The sequence below is a fragment of the Myxocyprinus asiaticus genome, chromosome 47, assembly GCF_019703515.2.
Source record: "Myxocyprinus asiaticus isolate MX2 ecotype Aquarium Trade chromosome 47, UBuf_Myxa_2, whole genome shotgun sequence".
Classification (NCBI taxonomy): domain Eukaryota; kingdom Metazoa; phylum Chordata; class Actinopteri; order Cypriniformes; family Catostomidae; genus Myxocyprinus; species Myxocyprinus asiaticus.
This window is the reverse complement of record NC_059390.1, coordinates 17,207,501-17,224,162: the sequence shown is the minus strand read 5'-3', so window position 1 is coordinate 17,224,162 and position 16,662 is coordinate 17,207,501. Positions and strand designations below refer to the sequence as shown.

The window sequence follows — 16,662 nt, the reverse complement described above, 5'->3', positions numbered from 1 at the left end:
TCCTCGCTACTGCAGAGTAACAGTGTCATTCACATCACACACAGAACAGTTTACTTTTAAATAGTGCACCACTATTTTTTGTTTTAGTTACTTTATGCTACTGTGATTTTAATAGTTTAGAAACGGTACAGACATGCAATTTACTTGGAGATGAAAATGGAAAAAGTCTCAATTTACCATTGTGGATTTTACTTTAAAATCAGAGAAAATTCATAGAACCATTTTAAAGACTTTTATATAATATCATAATTTTAGCTATGAAATGACAAAGTAGCCTATTAAAAATCAAAGCAGGTCTTTTTGCAATACAGCTAATGTGAGCATGCCTGTAAATTATTCCCTCATCTCAGAGCTCAGATCTATCCACGCATGTTTGAAGACCAAATACAAATGGAAAGGCAATGCTGTATATCAGAATACATTTTTGAATGACCCAACTAGTATTTAAAGTCCTCTGAATGCCTGAGAAGTCTCTGATATTGTCTATGCTAAATAGCTTCTATTAAGGGCAACAGATGAAAGATGAGCAATAAACAAGTCAGGGAATATCTGTTGCAGAGGGTGCATTGTAGGTTTTGAGACGTTCATGAGCCCTCTTTGTAGTCAGTAATGTGAGAGCCATTGCATCTACGCTTTCTTCAAGACCCTCCCCCTTGTCAATCTCCACTGTGTAATCATTGGCCTGCAATGGAAAAGTGTATGTCAGATCATAAATCCTCACTTTTGTTTCATGTTAAAGCTAAAACAGGATTGCCATTTGCCCAAACAGGTCCTCAATAATGCCCCAAGTGCCTATACAAATCTCAGTCAAAGAACAGACTCTTTGGGGCTGGTTAGCTCAGCGAGTATTGACGCTGACTACAACCCCTGGAGTCGCAAGTTCAAATCCAGGGTGTGCTGAGTGACTCCAGCCATGTCTAAGTAACCAAATTGGCCCCGTTGCTAGGGAGGGTAGAGTCACATGGGGTAACCTCCTCATGGTCGCGATTAGTGGTTCTCACTCAGTGGGGCGCGTGGTAAGTTGTGCGTGGATCGCGGAGAGTAGCATGAGCCTCCACATGCTGGTAGTCTCCGCAGTGTCATGCACAACAAGCCACGTGATAAGATGCGCATATTGACTATCTCAGAAGAGGAGACAACTGAGACTTGTCCTCCGCCACCCAGATTGAGGTGAGTAACCGCGCCACCGCAAGGACCTACTAAGTAGTGGGAATTGGGCATTCCAAATTGGGAGAAAATGGGATAAAAAAAATAAAAAAAAGACTCTTTAATTGCAGTAATTACAGGGTTACTCCAAAAGGGTACTATAAAGGTCATTCAGCACTTTCACACATTGAGTTTTCCCTCTCAAATATACTTAAGTATATTGTGAATATACTAATTAGTATTATTAGCACAAATGTCTCCAATAAGACTTTAGGCTGTAGCTATGGTGCTTACAGCGACACCCATTTTGTGTTGAAGTGAACATTAAATACATTTTACTGGGGTTTTTTTTTTTCCAGCACGGAGCATCAAAAATATACTAAAATATGTATTTATTATTATTATTATTATTATTATTATTATAAGCAACTCGAGCAAATATACAGTATGTGCCTGATTTATTTTCTCTCTGCATGGCAGAGTATATTATATAAATATGTATATACACATGTATAATAAATAATATGTAAGCCTACCTAAATGTCAACACGTTCACATACTTTAATGAACTCGTTTTTAATGCTACAATAATTTAATAATTATCTTTACATCCACATATTACACTGCTTTTGTTAATTTATGAAATGTGTAATTATTTCAGAAATGAAGGCATTTTCTCTCAATACACTAACATTCTGGCTGTGCACTCACAGAATGAAGCACCAATGCAAAACTATAAATGCAATCTACGGCGTAGGTGTGAAGCAGACTTATAACCCGGCCTTTAACAGACAGACTGATGTTATCTTATTGGTTTGTGGGCAAACAGTTTTACTCTGCACAAGCACTCCCAAAGAGTCATGTCTACCCAATGAGCTATTTTGAAGCAGAGCAAATCTTGACAAATGTACTGTATATTCACTATTGAAATTTCCAGGACTTTTCCGGGCCTGTAATTTCATTTTAAAATTCCCTGAAATTTCCAGGATTTCCACAACCATGCACGCACCCTGTGCATTACTAAACTCTCAGACTTAGTAGTAGTATCAGCAGTTATTGTTCTGTACACTGACCAGCTGTAATGTAGCCAACATATATCTGCAGGCTTCGGTGTTCTCTTTGCCTTTGACTATTGCAGCAAATGATTTTTTCACCCCGACATTAGAGAGTGCCTGAACGATCCTGTCTCCATACTCATGGATGTCAAAAGCTGGACGGGTCTCCTGTATGGATGAAAAGCCTCAAAAACATTAGGAAAAGGGATCCAATTAATCCAGTCAAATTGCAACCAATAGTTCCCTTTATATTTATTCTTATGGAGAATAAATCTAAATTGAGGTAACATTCAGTGGTTGCAGAAGGACATTGTCATTGAGAATTTTTTTTTATTCATCCATCATTACCTGAGCAGAGAGATGAGGGTTGATTCCATCCTCCCACTCTTTCACTCTTCGAGATAACGCTGTTTCCTGTGCGTACTTCTGAGAGTTCACCAGAAACAAATCCTACATCCAGAGAAATAAATTACTATTATTGATTTGGTGATTTTTCTCCCCTTTTTCTCTCCAATTTGGAATGCCCAATTCCCAATGCGCTTGTGGTGGCGTAGTGACTCGCCTCAATCCGTGTGGCGGAGGATGAATCTCAGTTGCCTCCACGTCTGAGACCGTTAATCCACGTATCTTAACACGTGGCTTGTTGAGTGCGTTACTGCGGAGACCTAGCGCGTGTGGAGGCTTCACACTATTCTCCGTGGCATCTACGCACAACTCACCACATGCCCCACCGAGAGCGAGAACCACATTATAGCGACCACAAGGAGGTCACCCCATGTGACTCTACCCTCCCTAGCAACCGGACCAATTTGGTTGCTTAGGAGACCTGGCTGGAGTCACACAGCACGCCCTGGATTCAACTCGCGACACCAGGGGTGGTAGTCAACGTCAATGCTCGCTGAGCTACCCAGGCGCCCCATATAAATTACCATTATTAAATTCATATAAAACATTATTCTCCACCACTGAAAACCCTAAGTTGACTCTACTCAATAGATTGAGTAAACTCGTTCTCTCAACTGAATTGAGTAATGGTGCCTTCCAAACTTGTGTAAATAAGTTCACTTAACTTGGTTTTCATATAGAATGAACGTAACTATTTAAGTTAAGGTAACTAAATGCAATTAGAATAAGACTCAGATTTGCTATTTAAATGTCGTTTCAACTTTTTTAATTGAATGGACTCAAATTTAGTCATACAATAATGCGGCTTCAATTATGAAGATTATAACTGAATCTAGGTTAATCGTTCAATAAACTTATTTCTCCACAGAAATGCATAGACACCTGTACTTTAGTTGCACATGCACAAGGAAAACTGAGATATTGTGAACACGGTCCAACTTTACCAAAGGAGACACAGATCACCCTAATGGTGACATCACACAAAACAACTAATTGCAACAAAACAACATAAATAAAAGGAGCTAAAACCTCTATGAATTCTTAATAACTATTTAAAATGCCTCCGTAAGTACCCTTTGACCGATGAAACAGAGTTAAATTATTCAAGCGCAAGGCATTGTGGGTATTTCCCATAGCCTCAATTTTGTACTCAATGGTTTGAGTTATTAACACATAAAATCTTAAGTCTATGAATTTTAAAGAAAAATAAGTTCAAGGAACTTAGATATTTGAGTTATGAGCCCAAAACTTGACATTTTAAGACAGCTTGTAAAGACAACATTAGGGTTTACAGTACAAGAAATCTTTAGTATGACCACTGTATGACCAAGCTTTTCATACCACACTCTTCTTCACCAGGTCTTCATAACTTATCCGGCTCATATGCAAGTCTTGGAAAATTTTCTCTGGTTCACCAAGGTGTTCTGCAGGTTCAAGTTCATCAACCAAGTTGTCATTTTCCTGATCTGAAAAGTCCTCGCCTGAATTAGAAATACCACAAAACCGTTCACATTGTGAGGTTTTTAAATAATGTTTCCATCCAATAATGCAGAAAACAGGCAACTGGATGACACAAAATATAACGTAGTTTTAGACGAGAGCAACCGTTTTAATCAAACTAGTCTCTGCCCTTAAAAACAAACTGTAAAGGAAAAACAGATTAGACAAAAGTGATACACAAGTAACTTTGAATTTGATTAGTGTGTGTTAGTGTTAAGGTTTGCGTCTCACCCTCTGCGTCTGGATGCCAGACCTCCTCAATCTGGTCCTCATGATTTTCTGGTTCCAAGTAAGTTCTCTTCAACTCCTCATCAGAGACAAAAACACCCTAAAACAGAACATGCCTGGGGTTAAACTACACATCATCTACAAACATACTTAAACATAACAACTATCATTTATTAACTCAAAATAGTATTTACCCCTTTCCTAAATATGTGCTTTTGTACTTTCAGGCGCTGGTCCATTTTATTCACAAAGATGTAGTTAAGGTCTACAATAAAATAAAATTGTATTACAAATTACTATGAGTCCATGCCATTTTCTTTTTCGGTTAAAGCAATATCTCTGAGCATTACCAGGATAAGTAGGCCCATTCTTAAGTTTGCGATCTGCAGTCTCAACTATAAAAAGGCAAAAACAGATGTTGTCAGAATCACAAGGAAAAAATAGTGATTTCTCCCATTCCTTTTCGAATACTTGAATAGATAGAAACTTACAGGTTTTAGAGAACCAGCTCCCAAAGTCCTGCAATTTTGAAGAGCCCTTCCTCTTCCTCTTTCCTGACTCCTCCAGACCTGCTGGCACTTTGTAACATTTTCCTAGAGGGCAGAGAAGACAGAAAATACAATAGTAAGAAGGTAGTTTTAGAAAAGATAAGTTAATTTATGTTAACGTGTCAGTTATTTTATATGGGAAATGTCATGACACATCTTGAGGAATGTTAGACTGACAGCAGACCTGTTTTGAGAGGCTTGTCCTCTCCAAATGCAACATATGAGTCATGCCATTTCCAAGGGTCCACAATTTCCTGGAAAACAGACACCATTACATCCACTAGATATATTCTGTACTTGTGAATTTAATACAGAATTCTCACACTGGTCATTCGGCACTTTCACACATTAACTGCTTTTCCACTATCAGATAAGCTGGGGTCAGTAGCTTTGGACCACGAGCCGCGAGACCAAAATCGCTCTGCATTCCCACCATCGGGCCAAAAGCCCTGCAGCGTTGCCCTAAAACCCGCCTTTAATATGCCACCCTGGTGCAAACGTCACACACCCCACCCATTTCACAAGCCAAAACAAACACGCATGTTATCTAGTTATCTAGAATATCAAGTTTATATTGTATGGAAACATCAGCTAGCTAGCTAGCAAGATAATTTAACAACTCACCGACTTCAACTGCCATGGTGTCCCGAGTGGTCTCTCCAGTAACAGCAGGACGATGTCCCAGCACACTGTCCATGATCTTGAACCATGTAAAAGCTCTTCCTTTCTGCACCGCTTTGTCCATTGTGCATCTTAACGGATTTGTAATGTGTCTGCAATTTTTTTCACTGAGATGCAGGTGCGTGACGTCACACAAATATGTTGGCACCCAGTGGTGTACAAAGTTAGTGATAAACATTCACTTTTATTAAATGATTTCAATCAATGAGTCAAACTTCCTACATTACAAGATATTAAAGCTTGTTTAACAAATGTTTGCAGAGAATGGTGTAAAAACACAGTAAATTAAACACTCTTTTACACCTGTACCACAAATGCTAGCATAGCAGCACTGTTGAGTTGCTAGGAAACATTCAAACCTGTTATGCTAATAGGGAGTGTTGCAGTTTTGGTTGTTAAACCGTCATTTTCCAAGCATCTGGCAATGGAATTCAAGTAGGAATATCCCACATCCGACTTCAATGAAACACAGCACGAGTGTCTCACTGAACTCTTTAAACGCCTTTGACTTTAACCACGTCTCAATCCCCAGCTCGCCTTCTTTGGCCCAAGGGTAATTGGCGGGCCAAAAGCCATTGGCCCCGAATAAGCCCCGAGGAGGCACAATTAAGCCCCGGAAGTGACAGTGGGAAAGCAACTGGCCTTGGCACACACTAGAATGCATTCATTTGGTCCGACGGTGGAAACGCAGCTTTTGAGCTTTCCCTATAAATTTAACAGCAATTTGGCATTTAGAGGTCATGCGTGTCGTGCATAGGGCCTGCTGTCAAAATGCCAGCATGATCTTTGGCAATTTGTGAATAACAGATGTGATACCTTCACCAAAAAAGTACATTCGGCCATTTTACTGGTTCCATGTGTGAAAGTGGCTAATGATTTTGTTTCAATGTAAAGTGTGAAGAAAAAAGTATTTTATATCAGAGCAAGGTGTTTGTACCTTGAGCTGCTTGGGCTCCTCTGACACTTGCTGTACTGCAGGTCTCGGTCTCAGCATCCTCCCCTCACCGGGGGCCTAAAAACAATTAAGAGGGAAAGGCAAACTTTAAAATGTAAACAAAATAACTAACATCTAAATTTAATTGCACACAAAGTGATACCTGCTGCCTCTCAACCCACTCCGCAGACTCCACCTCCATGCCATGGTCTTCCAGCAGAGGAACAATGTCTCCACCAGCATCATCTTCATTACTGTAACCACCACCAATTTCAGCTACACCCTCTGAACACCAGATGACAATCATCAGCCAAATGCAACATTGTAACAGGTGAAATTAGTAAATGAAGGAAACATGTCAGATTCGACACAGTATAATCAGTGTGGTAATCTTTTAGTCTGGCTCAAAATGTACATCCTCCAATATATTTTTCTCTTTGGTCTTCTGTCTAATAGTCCAGTGATTTATGAAACATTCTAATTAACTTGCATCCAAGCTGGATAAACAGTGTAGAGAACACTAACTCAAAACAAAGAATTTGAATTGAAAGTATTTTGGACAGTCTCACACAACATGTAATGAGTGTGTGTCCTCACCTGCCTGTAAGGGCATAGGTGCATGTACAGAGGTGTTGAACTGGTTTTCTGACACCTCTTTAAGGAACCGAGTGAGTGAAGAGCCCAATCGCATCAGTCCCGTTTCATCCATGGTGAAATTATTAATTCGAAAATCCTTACAGCTGCCCAGAAGCTCCCCTTTAAGACTGGACAGACACAAATCCACAAACACACAAAATAAAGTTCTCTCTCAGTTAGTAAAATATACTGTTTCAATTTCCTGCAACTAAGCCACTTGTTCAGATAATATTCTCCTGAGGTTGAAAAGCAACAGGACTGAATTGGTATTGTTGGGTTGCATCACTGATTAGATAGGGTCAAAACAACTCTGTCTGGTTCAGAATTTCTGATTGGTGGACAGAGTACCTAAGCAGGGGGTATTTCTGTTTCTCATGTGATTCTGAAGGAATGAGAGATTCAGGAGGGAGACAGATAATCCTCACTGGCTAGAGAAGCATAAGGAAGAATTACACCAACAGAAATGTATGGACATCCACATTAAGTGTTAATGTTATGACATGAAACGTAAAAATTAATTTATTGGGGGAAATCTGACTTACCTCAGTTGGAACGTTCATTGTTATATTCAGAGAGCTGGCATTCTCATCCTGTTCAATCTCATCAAACTGCATTAAAAACACATTTAACACACACAGATACAAAAGCTCTAAACAACACTGCATTCGGATGTATCATCATGATTGAAAGATGATATTAATAAAAACTGAGATTGACAGTTGGTTTTCAGATCAATCCCCCCAAAAAGGGTTCATTCATATTAGGTCATTTTGATATTTAGCACATTGCAGAGCAGACCAAAAAGCTCATCAGTAGAAATAAACCCAATAAATTTGGAATAAATATGGAAAACACATTAAAGTTTCTCATTGAACATAGTAAAAATGGTTAAATTTAAAGTAAAATTTACACACCTCACAATCATCATCTTTGTTGCCTGAAGGGGATTTTTCTTGGTTCCCTTCTGCTGAAGAACCTTGTTTGTCACATCTGTTGAGATACAGCCCCACAAATGGCTTAACGACATACATATGTTTGTAACAATACAAGGATGGGCAAGGAGGCGGTGGGAACCAGCAGAACAGTCAACGTGAGGTTTAATGATAAAACTCAACATAAAACAAACATGCAGCGCAACCGCGTGCATCTCTCTCTCTCGAACTGGCGCCTCTGGTGCATCTTTATTCCCCTCCCAACTGATTAGCCAATTCAGGGCTGGCCGTGTGTCTTCATGGCCCCGCCCTCCTCCTCACAAAAACATATTTCCATGGAATGCTTCTTTATCATACCAGTAAGCCAATAAACAGAAAAAACAGAAACTGGAGGCTCAGGACACTTACTTGTTTTTGTTTTTGTTAGAGATGTAGTCCAATGTTTGAAACACAAGAGTGTGAAGAAGCTCCACCTTAAGATTCAGAAAAGACTGAATCATCCTTGTGCCATCCTAAACCTAGGCTTATTTTGTGACAGATGTATTCAGTATGAAAACACAATGTCTAAAAACATTCCCTTGGACAATAAGCTAAAATGAGTTTTGCTCATTCGTTTATTTGGAAAACATTTATGACTAAAGCAACTTAAAATGAAGTCACCAGACAAGTAGCATGAAATATGTTACCTTTCTACCATAGATGCATGTCGATCCTTGAATTAGAAGTGCAGCCTCTGCAAAGTTCATCATAGTTTTACCACCATCAAATGAAATAGTCATCTGGTCCAGCTGTCAATGATACAGTAAACATCAACAATGTGAGTCTCTAAGACAGGACAGATGTCATTAAATTATTAAGGTAGTACTTGATCAATGTGTCTGTGTTCTCACCTCCTCTAGATACTCTCCGAGCTGGCTGGCCAGGTCAATGTCCCAGTTTTTAGTTAGGTCCCGCAGGGGCTGCAGCAGGTGGGCATATCTGGTCTCTGCAGAATCCATGCCCATGTATTTCCAAAATGCCCAGCAAATCCTAATTTTAACAGCCGTTATGAAACATTACCATTCTGATCTGGCAAAGTGCTTTTGTAATTTAGAAACAACATCAGGCAAGATTTAGGGCAACAGCGTTTGGATTTCAAAGAGCAAGAACAGAACATTGCATGTCTTTTTTTGTTTTCTTTTACTAAGAAAGCTTTGTTTCACCCATAACACACTGTTACAGTCGCAGACAAAACGATTTTAATCTAAATGGAAAGAAATGACATTTTCTGAAAGATAAAATGTAAACAGAAAACTCGCTAGAGGTCTTATAGCTACACACATAATAAACAGATGTATAATTTGAAAATTACATTCAATGTATAACTGTATACTTTAATTGAATGCAATGTTACAGAATACAATGACTGTTTGTTAGCACAAATTTTAAGCTATATTTACTTAATACCGTTTTGAAACTAGCAACAGCTTTACAACACTGGAACTCCGACTAGATGATAATAAACATAATCCATGCTCGCCTTTAGTATGCGAATAAGCAAAAGTTGCTGAATAGAAACAACCTTTTGCTGTTGCTTTCTGGTAATAAACCGTTTTTGTCACTAAATTGCACCCGAAAACAAAATCTACAAAAGCCGTTTGCTTGACGTCCAAGTTTGTTTTTGCCGCGTGCTTGACGTCACACCAAACGTCAGATGAGTTGCTTCCACTGATCTGGTTGTTTCCCCCTGATGGACTGGAGGTGCATTACAGACGACGATTCACCATCGCTCCCAGGGACAAAAGGTGCAGTATCAGCCCCAAACATGCTTTCAGGAAGGCCGTATTCTTAGCGTGTTACGATAGTAAGACACCATTTGCGGATACCATACTGTGAGAATGAGAGAGCCGTAAACTGACACTGCCTGTCGCAAAATTGTCTGCGTCTTCTCTATAATAAAAATTATTTTATCGTTGTAAACTCCACACATGATCTGTAAAGCACTTTGGGTCAACTTCTGTTGTTTTTAAATGTGCTCTATAAATAAAGGTTGACTTGACTATTTCAAAAGGATTATTTAGTGTAAAACATGTTAAAGATTAGTGGACAAGCGGTCAGTTCAGTTCAAGTGATGAGCTGTTTCCCCAAAAAAGCAGTTTATTGAGCACACTAAAGCATCTCATCCATAGACATCCATTCAAAAAATGGCCTCTGGTCTCCTCACCAGTGTACAGTCCATAGAATGTCTATATGGTACCACTGCATTATGCATTGCTTTGCTAACCTTGTAGGCAGCCATCACTCAAACACATGTCTTTGATTAATCATGCTAAATTGCTAAATTGGTGCTAGAAAATCACTTGCCATTATATCAAACACGGTTGAAAGCTATTTGGTTTGTTAAATGAAGCTTAACATTGTCTTTGTATTTGTTTTTGAGTTGCCACATGCAATAGACTGTCTTAAGGTCAATATTAGGTCAAAAATGGCAAAAAAAAGAAACAGCTTTCTCTAGAAACTCATCAGTCAATCATTGTTTTGAGGAATGAAGGTTATACAATGCTTGAAATTGCCAAAACACTTTAGATTTCATACAAAGGTGTACACTACAGTCTTCAAAGACAGAGGACAACTGGCTCTAACAAGGACAGAATGAGATGTGTAATGCCAGATGTACAACTAAACAAGAGGATAAGTACATCAGAGTCTCTAGTTTGAGAAATAGATGCCTCACGTGTCCTCAGCTGACAACTTCATTGAATTCTACCCACTCAACACCAGTTTCATGTACAACAGTAAAGAGAAGACTCAGGGGTGCAGGCCTTATGGGAAGAATTGCAAAGAAAAAGCCACTTTTGAAACACACACACAAAAAAGAAAAGGTTAGAGTGGGCAAAGAAACACAGACATTGGACAACAGATAATTGGAAAAGAGTGTTATGGATTTTAACCCCATTGAGCTTTTGTGGGATCAGCTAGACTGTAATGTGTGTTAGAAGTGCCCGACAAGACAGCCACATCTATGGCAAGTGCTACGGGAAGCGTATCTGGACAAACTGACAGCTAGAATGCCAAGGATCTGCAAAGCTGTCACTGCTGCACATGGAGGATTTTTTGATGAGAAATCTTTTAAAAAGTTCTGAAAAATGTTTTCAAATTGTAATAGCAATTTTTCACATTATTAATGTCCTGAATATATATCGTGATCAGTTGAATGCCATTTGGTGAATAAAAGTACCAATTTCTTTCCATAAGAGCAAAATCTGTACATTATTCCAAACAATATATATATTAATATATATTCCCAAAATGACAGAACAAGAAAAAATGTATATAATTCTTGGAGAGGGACCCACAGCAGCACTGGCTGCAAGATACATTTTAATATGCCACAGCCTTAGAGAGTGGGTGAATGTTTTATGTATATTACCCCAGTGTGTCACCCTAATGTTCACCACAGTGACCCTCAGTTTATGTGTGTGTATTAATTTATGTGTATGTAAACATGTCAGTGGTCTTCAGTTATTTAAACACAGTGGTCTTCAGCGGTTCTGATTTAAAAAAAAATGTATTTGTTAAATTGTTCAACTACATTTAATTATAGATTAACGTGTTGTTCTGTTTTTACACAACCTCTGCTTTGGCAATATTGTATTGTTTACAGTCATGTGTGTGTGTGTGTGTGTGTGTGTGTGTGTGTGTGTGTTTAATTGGGGGTCAGACCATTTAACAAACAATTAGGACAACAAACGGACATTTATGTTTTTTTTTTTGTTTGTTTTTTGTTTTTTAAGTTCATTTTAAAACACTGTTTGTACTTTGGGAAAATGAAACACACCTTGACATTATTGTCCTTTGGCTGCGGGAGAATTGCATTGTACTGTAACATGTAGTTACAATGTAATAACAGAGACCATCCAGAGATGTGACCAGAAGATGGGGCTGTAAACTACACAGAATTCATTGGAAACTTCCACAGAGATGGAAATAATCAGAAGATATAAAAATGAACAATAACAGTGCAGAATGCTTGACTAATCATTTAATTTACCACTTCACAAATGTTATTTGGGCAGTGGTGGCTCAGCGGTTAAGGCTCTGGGTTACTGATCAGAAGGTTGGGGGTTCAAGCCCCAGCACTGCCAAGATGCTGCTGTTGGGCTCTTGAGCAAGGTCCTTGACCTTATCTCCTCCAGGGGCACTGTATCTTGGCTGACCCCAGCTTAGCTGGGATATATGAAAAAAAGAGTTTCACTGTATATGTGTGATAAATAAATTTATTAATTATTATGCCAGTTAATTTGTTTCTAAGCATAAGTAACACGACCTCCACCCTTAAACCAAGAAACAAACAAATAGTCAGGAGAAGAGTCCACTGAGTAACCTGAAGTAAGGTCATCTGAGGCATGAGTAACATACTACAGTCAGCTCTAAGCAGTGTGTTAATCCACTGTTGTTTTTGTATAGTGATTTTAGTACCTGCACACGTGGGACATGTGGGAAGATTTTGCCTATATTATTTATAGAAATGAAGCTCGAAGCTGCACATTACAAATAAAAATGTACATTCTATCTATCTATCTATCTATCTATAGAAAATTTAAAAATATAAAAAATTTGTGTCGGGGTACATTCATTGAAATCTGGGCATATGTTGTTAATTTTGTGGTAATATTTGTTTCTAATTGGTTGGTATTTTGGGCATTCTGTGAGGAAGTGCAACTCTGTCTCAATTACTCCCAGGTTGCATTGGGAGCACAGTCTGTCCTCGCGGGGCAGCCAGGTCTGTCTGCGGCGGCCCGTCTCTATAGCCAGACTGTGCTCACTGAGTCTGTACATCGTCAGTGCTTTTCTTAACTTTCTGTCAGTCACCGTGGTCAGATAGTTTGCCACGATGTGCTTTCCATTTAGTGCCGAATAACATTCCTATTTGTGTTGATTTTTAATGGTGTTTGTCCAATGCGTTATGTATTTTTCCTTTTCTTTGTGTATAATTTGGTTAGGTCGAATGTTTGTGAGTGTGCAGTTGTCCTGAGACTGGCCGATCTCCTCAGGTGTGACTTTAGTCAGTCTCAGGACAAGCTGGCATAGGGGACTCTTCACTAAGCTCAGCTCTTGGTACTTAAGGGCTTTATAATGGTATGTGTTGAGGTCACTAGTTTTTAGGTGTTTCCAGAATTGGATGGCTCTTTTTTGAATGTTCAAAAAGAGAGGGTATTGGCCTAATTCTGCCCTGCATCCATTATTTGGGGCTTTTCTTTGGACATAAATTATTCTTTTACAAAATTCCACATGTAGAGTTTCAATGGGATGTTTTTTCCAATTTAAATAGTCAGATTTTACAGTTGGACCCCCACACCTCACTGCCATATAATGCAATTGGTTCGATGACTGGTTTGAATATTTTGAGCCAGATCCTAATTGGAATATCAATTTTAATAGATTTTTTAATGGCACAAAAACACCCTTTGTGCTTTCTATTTGAGTTAATTCACAGCTGAAGTAAAATTACCTGTAGAACTGATTTTTAGGCCAAGGTAAGTGTATGTTTTTGTGATTTCAGTGTTTCTGTTTGATAACGAAAATATGTTTGTTAGTCCCTGAGATCTAGATCGCTTTTGGAAGATCATGACGTTTGTTTTTTAATGGTTGACTGTCAGGGCCCAGGTCTGACAGTAACTCTCCAGTAATGCCAGGCTCTGTTGCAGCCCCTCTTTAGTGGGCGACAGGAGAACCAGGTCATCTGCGTAGAGGAGGCACTTTATCTCGATATCATGTAAAGTGGGACCTTGAACGGGAGATTGTTCAGTAATTTGTGTCAACTGATTGATATATATGTTGAATAGGGTGGGGCTTAAACTGCATCCCTGTCTCATTCCTTTAAAAATTAGGTTCTTTTGTTACCAATTTTAAATGCACATTGACTGGCTGTGTTCATTGATTTGATCACATCATAAGCTTTCCCCCCTACACCGCTATCAATACGTTTAAAGTATAATCCTTCATGCCAGATTTAATCAAACACTTTCTTAAAATCTACAAAGCATGCAAAGATTTGGCTATTATTTTGATGTACATATTTATCAATTAGGGTCTGTAGGGTGAAAATGTGATCAGATGTGCAACAATTTGGGAGAAATCCAATTTGACATTTACTCAAGGCATTGTGCTTCATAAGGAAGTCTAAAAGTCTGGTGTTTAAAATACTTCAGAAAACTTTCCCCAGATTACTGTTCACACAGATCCCTCGGTAGTTGTTAGGGTCTAATTTATCACCACTCTTATAAATGGGGCTGATTAGTCCTTGATTCCAGATCTCAGGGAAATAACCCACACTCAGCACAAAATTGAACAGTTATGGACAGCTTTCTTTAGACAACTCAACATTAATGTCAGTCTAACCTCTGGGTACCATCCACATAGCCAGCTTGAACTAGCCAGTTTGAAGTTATGGTCCATGTGTTTCAACATTTCATTGAGAATGCCGTCTACACCACATGCTTTTTTGGACTCTAGTACACCGATTATTTCTTCCAGTTCTTTCATTGTGATTTGAAAATCTAGTGGGTTTTGGTATTCTTTAATGGATTTTTCTAACTCGTCAAATTTTTTAATAATGTCACTTTGATCATGATTTTGGGTAGTGCAATATAGATCTTGGAAATGATTTTTCCACAGCTTTCCATCTTGTATTGCCAATTCTTCATTTGATTTATATAGTGATTTCCATTTATCCCAGAATTTTAGTTTACTAATTCTTCAGTTTCTTGAAGCTGGCTCTGTAAAAACTGTTCTTTTTTTCTTCTGAGTGTGGATTTAAATTGTTTTAGTGCCTCACAGTAATGGAGGCGTAGGCCTTGATTGACTGGTTGTCTGTGTTTTTGGTTGGATAATTTTAGGAGGTTCGACCTCAGAGTCTTACAGTCTGAATCAAACAATTTGTCTGTGTCTAATTTCTTTTTCTTAGGTTTGATTAGTGCCAAATTGCTCCTTTGTGCAATTTTGTAGAAAGTGGTATTTAGATCTTTTACTACCTGATTTACGCCATCATCATTTTTAGTGTATTTCTGTATTTGGAAAGAAAGTATGAGAGATTGTATTTCTGTAAGTGTAATTGCATTTGTGTAGTCATTTATACTGTTATCTGTCCATTTAAATGATAGTATTCTGCTCATTGTGTGTGGTGTTCTGATTGATGTTTTGGTTGTTGATTCAGACTGTTTGACATACAAGGTAATTTGGCTGTGATCTGAGAAAGCTGTTAATGGTTTGACTGTGAATGCTCTCAAAGAAGAAAGGTCCAAATCTGTTATTGCATAGTCTACCGTGCTGCTACCAAGAGCTGAGCTGTAGGTGTATCGTCCAAAAGATTCTCCCCTTAGCCTTCCATTGATGATGTACAGACCCAGACTCTGACAGAGCTGTAGCAGCTGCTTTCCATGGACATTTGTTGCCTTGTCATTGTTCTGTCTAGGGGCATGAGAGGGGAAAATAACATTATTTCCAGTAATGATTCGGTCACCATATGTGTCTGTAAAATCTAATTCTACACCAGTTCTACAGTTCAGATCACCCAATCAGCACATTTCCCTGGGCCTGGAAATGACTGATTTCCCTCTCAATGATAGAAAAGGTTTCTTCCTGGAAATAGGGTGACTCGAGAGGGGGAATATAGATTGCACACAAAAAGACAGATTTTGATGTTGACTGTGGCATGGAGGATGTGGTCATGTGTCGGTCTGCGGTAGAGAGAAAACGGTAAGGCTCGTCACCTGGTTCATAATTATCTCTAACACCTGTCTCTCATTATTGTGATGGTGGGGGGGGACTTAAAAAGGCATGCCAGAGCAGCAGAGGGGGAGAGAGAGTCCGCACTGTGTGGGGGGCCGCTTTTACATGCACCTGATTTCTCTCTCCCCTTATTTTGCAGACTGATGCATCTGACAGGGAGCTGGGCTCGGTGCTCTCGTAGGAGGGGAGGAACAGCAAGTGCTATTTATTAGTCGCAAGCTCTCCTTCAGTGAGACAAAATATAGTACCATCGAGAAGGAGTGTCTTGCGATTAAGTGGGCTGTTCTGACCCTCTGCTACTACCTGCTGGTGCGAGCCTTCACCCTCTGTTCTGATCACGCTCCTCTACAGTGGCTCCACCGCATGAAGGATACTAACGCTCGGATCACCTGTTGGTACCTGGATCTCCAACCCTTTAAATTCAAGGTGGTCCACAGACCGGGGGCGCAGATGGTTCTGGCTGACTTTCTCTCCAGAAATGGGGGGGGGGGGGGAGTAGGCAGGCCAGATGTTGCCCTGGCCTGAGTCAGTGGTGGGGGCATGTGGCATGGGGGGTGTGGTTATGTGTCGGTCTGCGGGAGAGAGAGAACGGTAAGGCTCATCACCTGGTTCATAATTATCTCTAACACCTGTCTCTCATTATAATGATGGCAGAGGGAGACTTAAAAAGGCACGCCAGAGCATCAGAGGGGGGGAGAGAGTGACTGACTATCCTACAGCCAAACACAGAGTGTTTTGCCTTTATTTTTGAAATCATTTAGTTTGTATTGATGGTTACCATCAATGGTTACCATCAAAAGTGAACATTAAAGAGAATGACCTTGAAT

General features: G+C 39.3%; 1 protein-coding gene across 3 annotated transcripts; it reads right to left on the bottom strand.

The window, feature by feature from the left end:
- Window positions 1-42: 42 nt before the first annotated feature.
- Window positions 43-9,872, bottom strand: LOC127436370 (condensin-2 complex subunit H2-like). Of its 3 annotated transcripts, none has more exons than XM_051690459.1 (19): window positions 9,627-9,872; window positions 8,956-9,094; window positions 8,752-8,853; window positions 8,474-8,538; window positions 8,048-8,123; window positions 7,676-7,741; window positions 7,482-7,561; window positions 7,095-7,261; window positions 6,661-6,782; window positions 6,501-6,575; window positions 5,067-5,136; window positions 4,826-4,927; window positions 4,685-4,729; window positions 4,529-4,599; window positions 4,338-4,434; window positions 3,948-4,087; window positions 2,550-2,651; window positions 2,220-2,369; window positions 43-682 (listed from the first exon to the last, which is right to left on the bottom strand). In XM_051690459.1, exons 2-19 carry the CDS (start codon window positions 9,067-9,069, stop codon window positions 539-541), a joined length of 1,788 nt encoding a protein of 595 aa, XP_051546419.1. In that variant the 5' UTR covers window positions 9,070-9,094; window positions 9,627-9,872; the 3' UTR covers window positions 43-538. The 3 variants fall into 3 exon arrangements, with proteins under 3 accessions (XP_051546419.1, XP_051546418.1, XP_051546417.1); XM_051690458.1 differs by having other exon boundaries at window positions 9,512-9,739; XM_051690457.1 differs by having other exon boundaries at window positions 9,585-9,739.
- Between the last annotated feature and the right edge of the window lie 6,790 nt (window positions 9,873-16,662).

Coding starts and splice junctions, on each gene's coding strand:
- LOC127436370 (XM_051690459.1), bottom strand. CDS start 9,069: ATGGGCATGGATTCTGCAGAGACCAGATATGCCCACCTGCTGCAGCCC. Junction 7,562..7,675: donor CAATGAACGTTCCAACTGAG/GTAAGTCAGATT, acceptor ATGCTTCTCTAG/CCAGTGAGGATTATCTGTCT. Junction 4,928..5,066: donor GGACAAGCCTCTCAAAACAG/GTCTGCTGTCAG, acceptor TCTGCCCTCTAG/GAAAATGTTACAAAGTGCCA.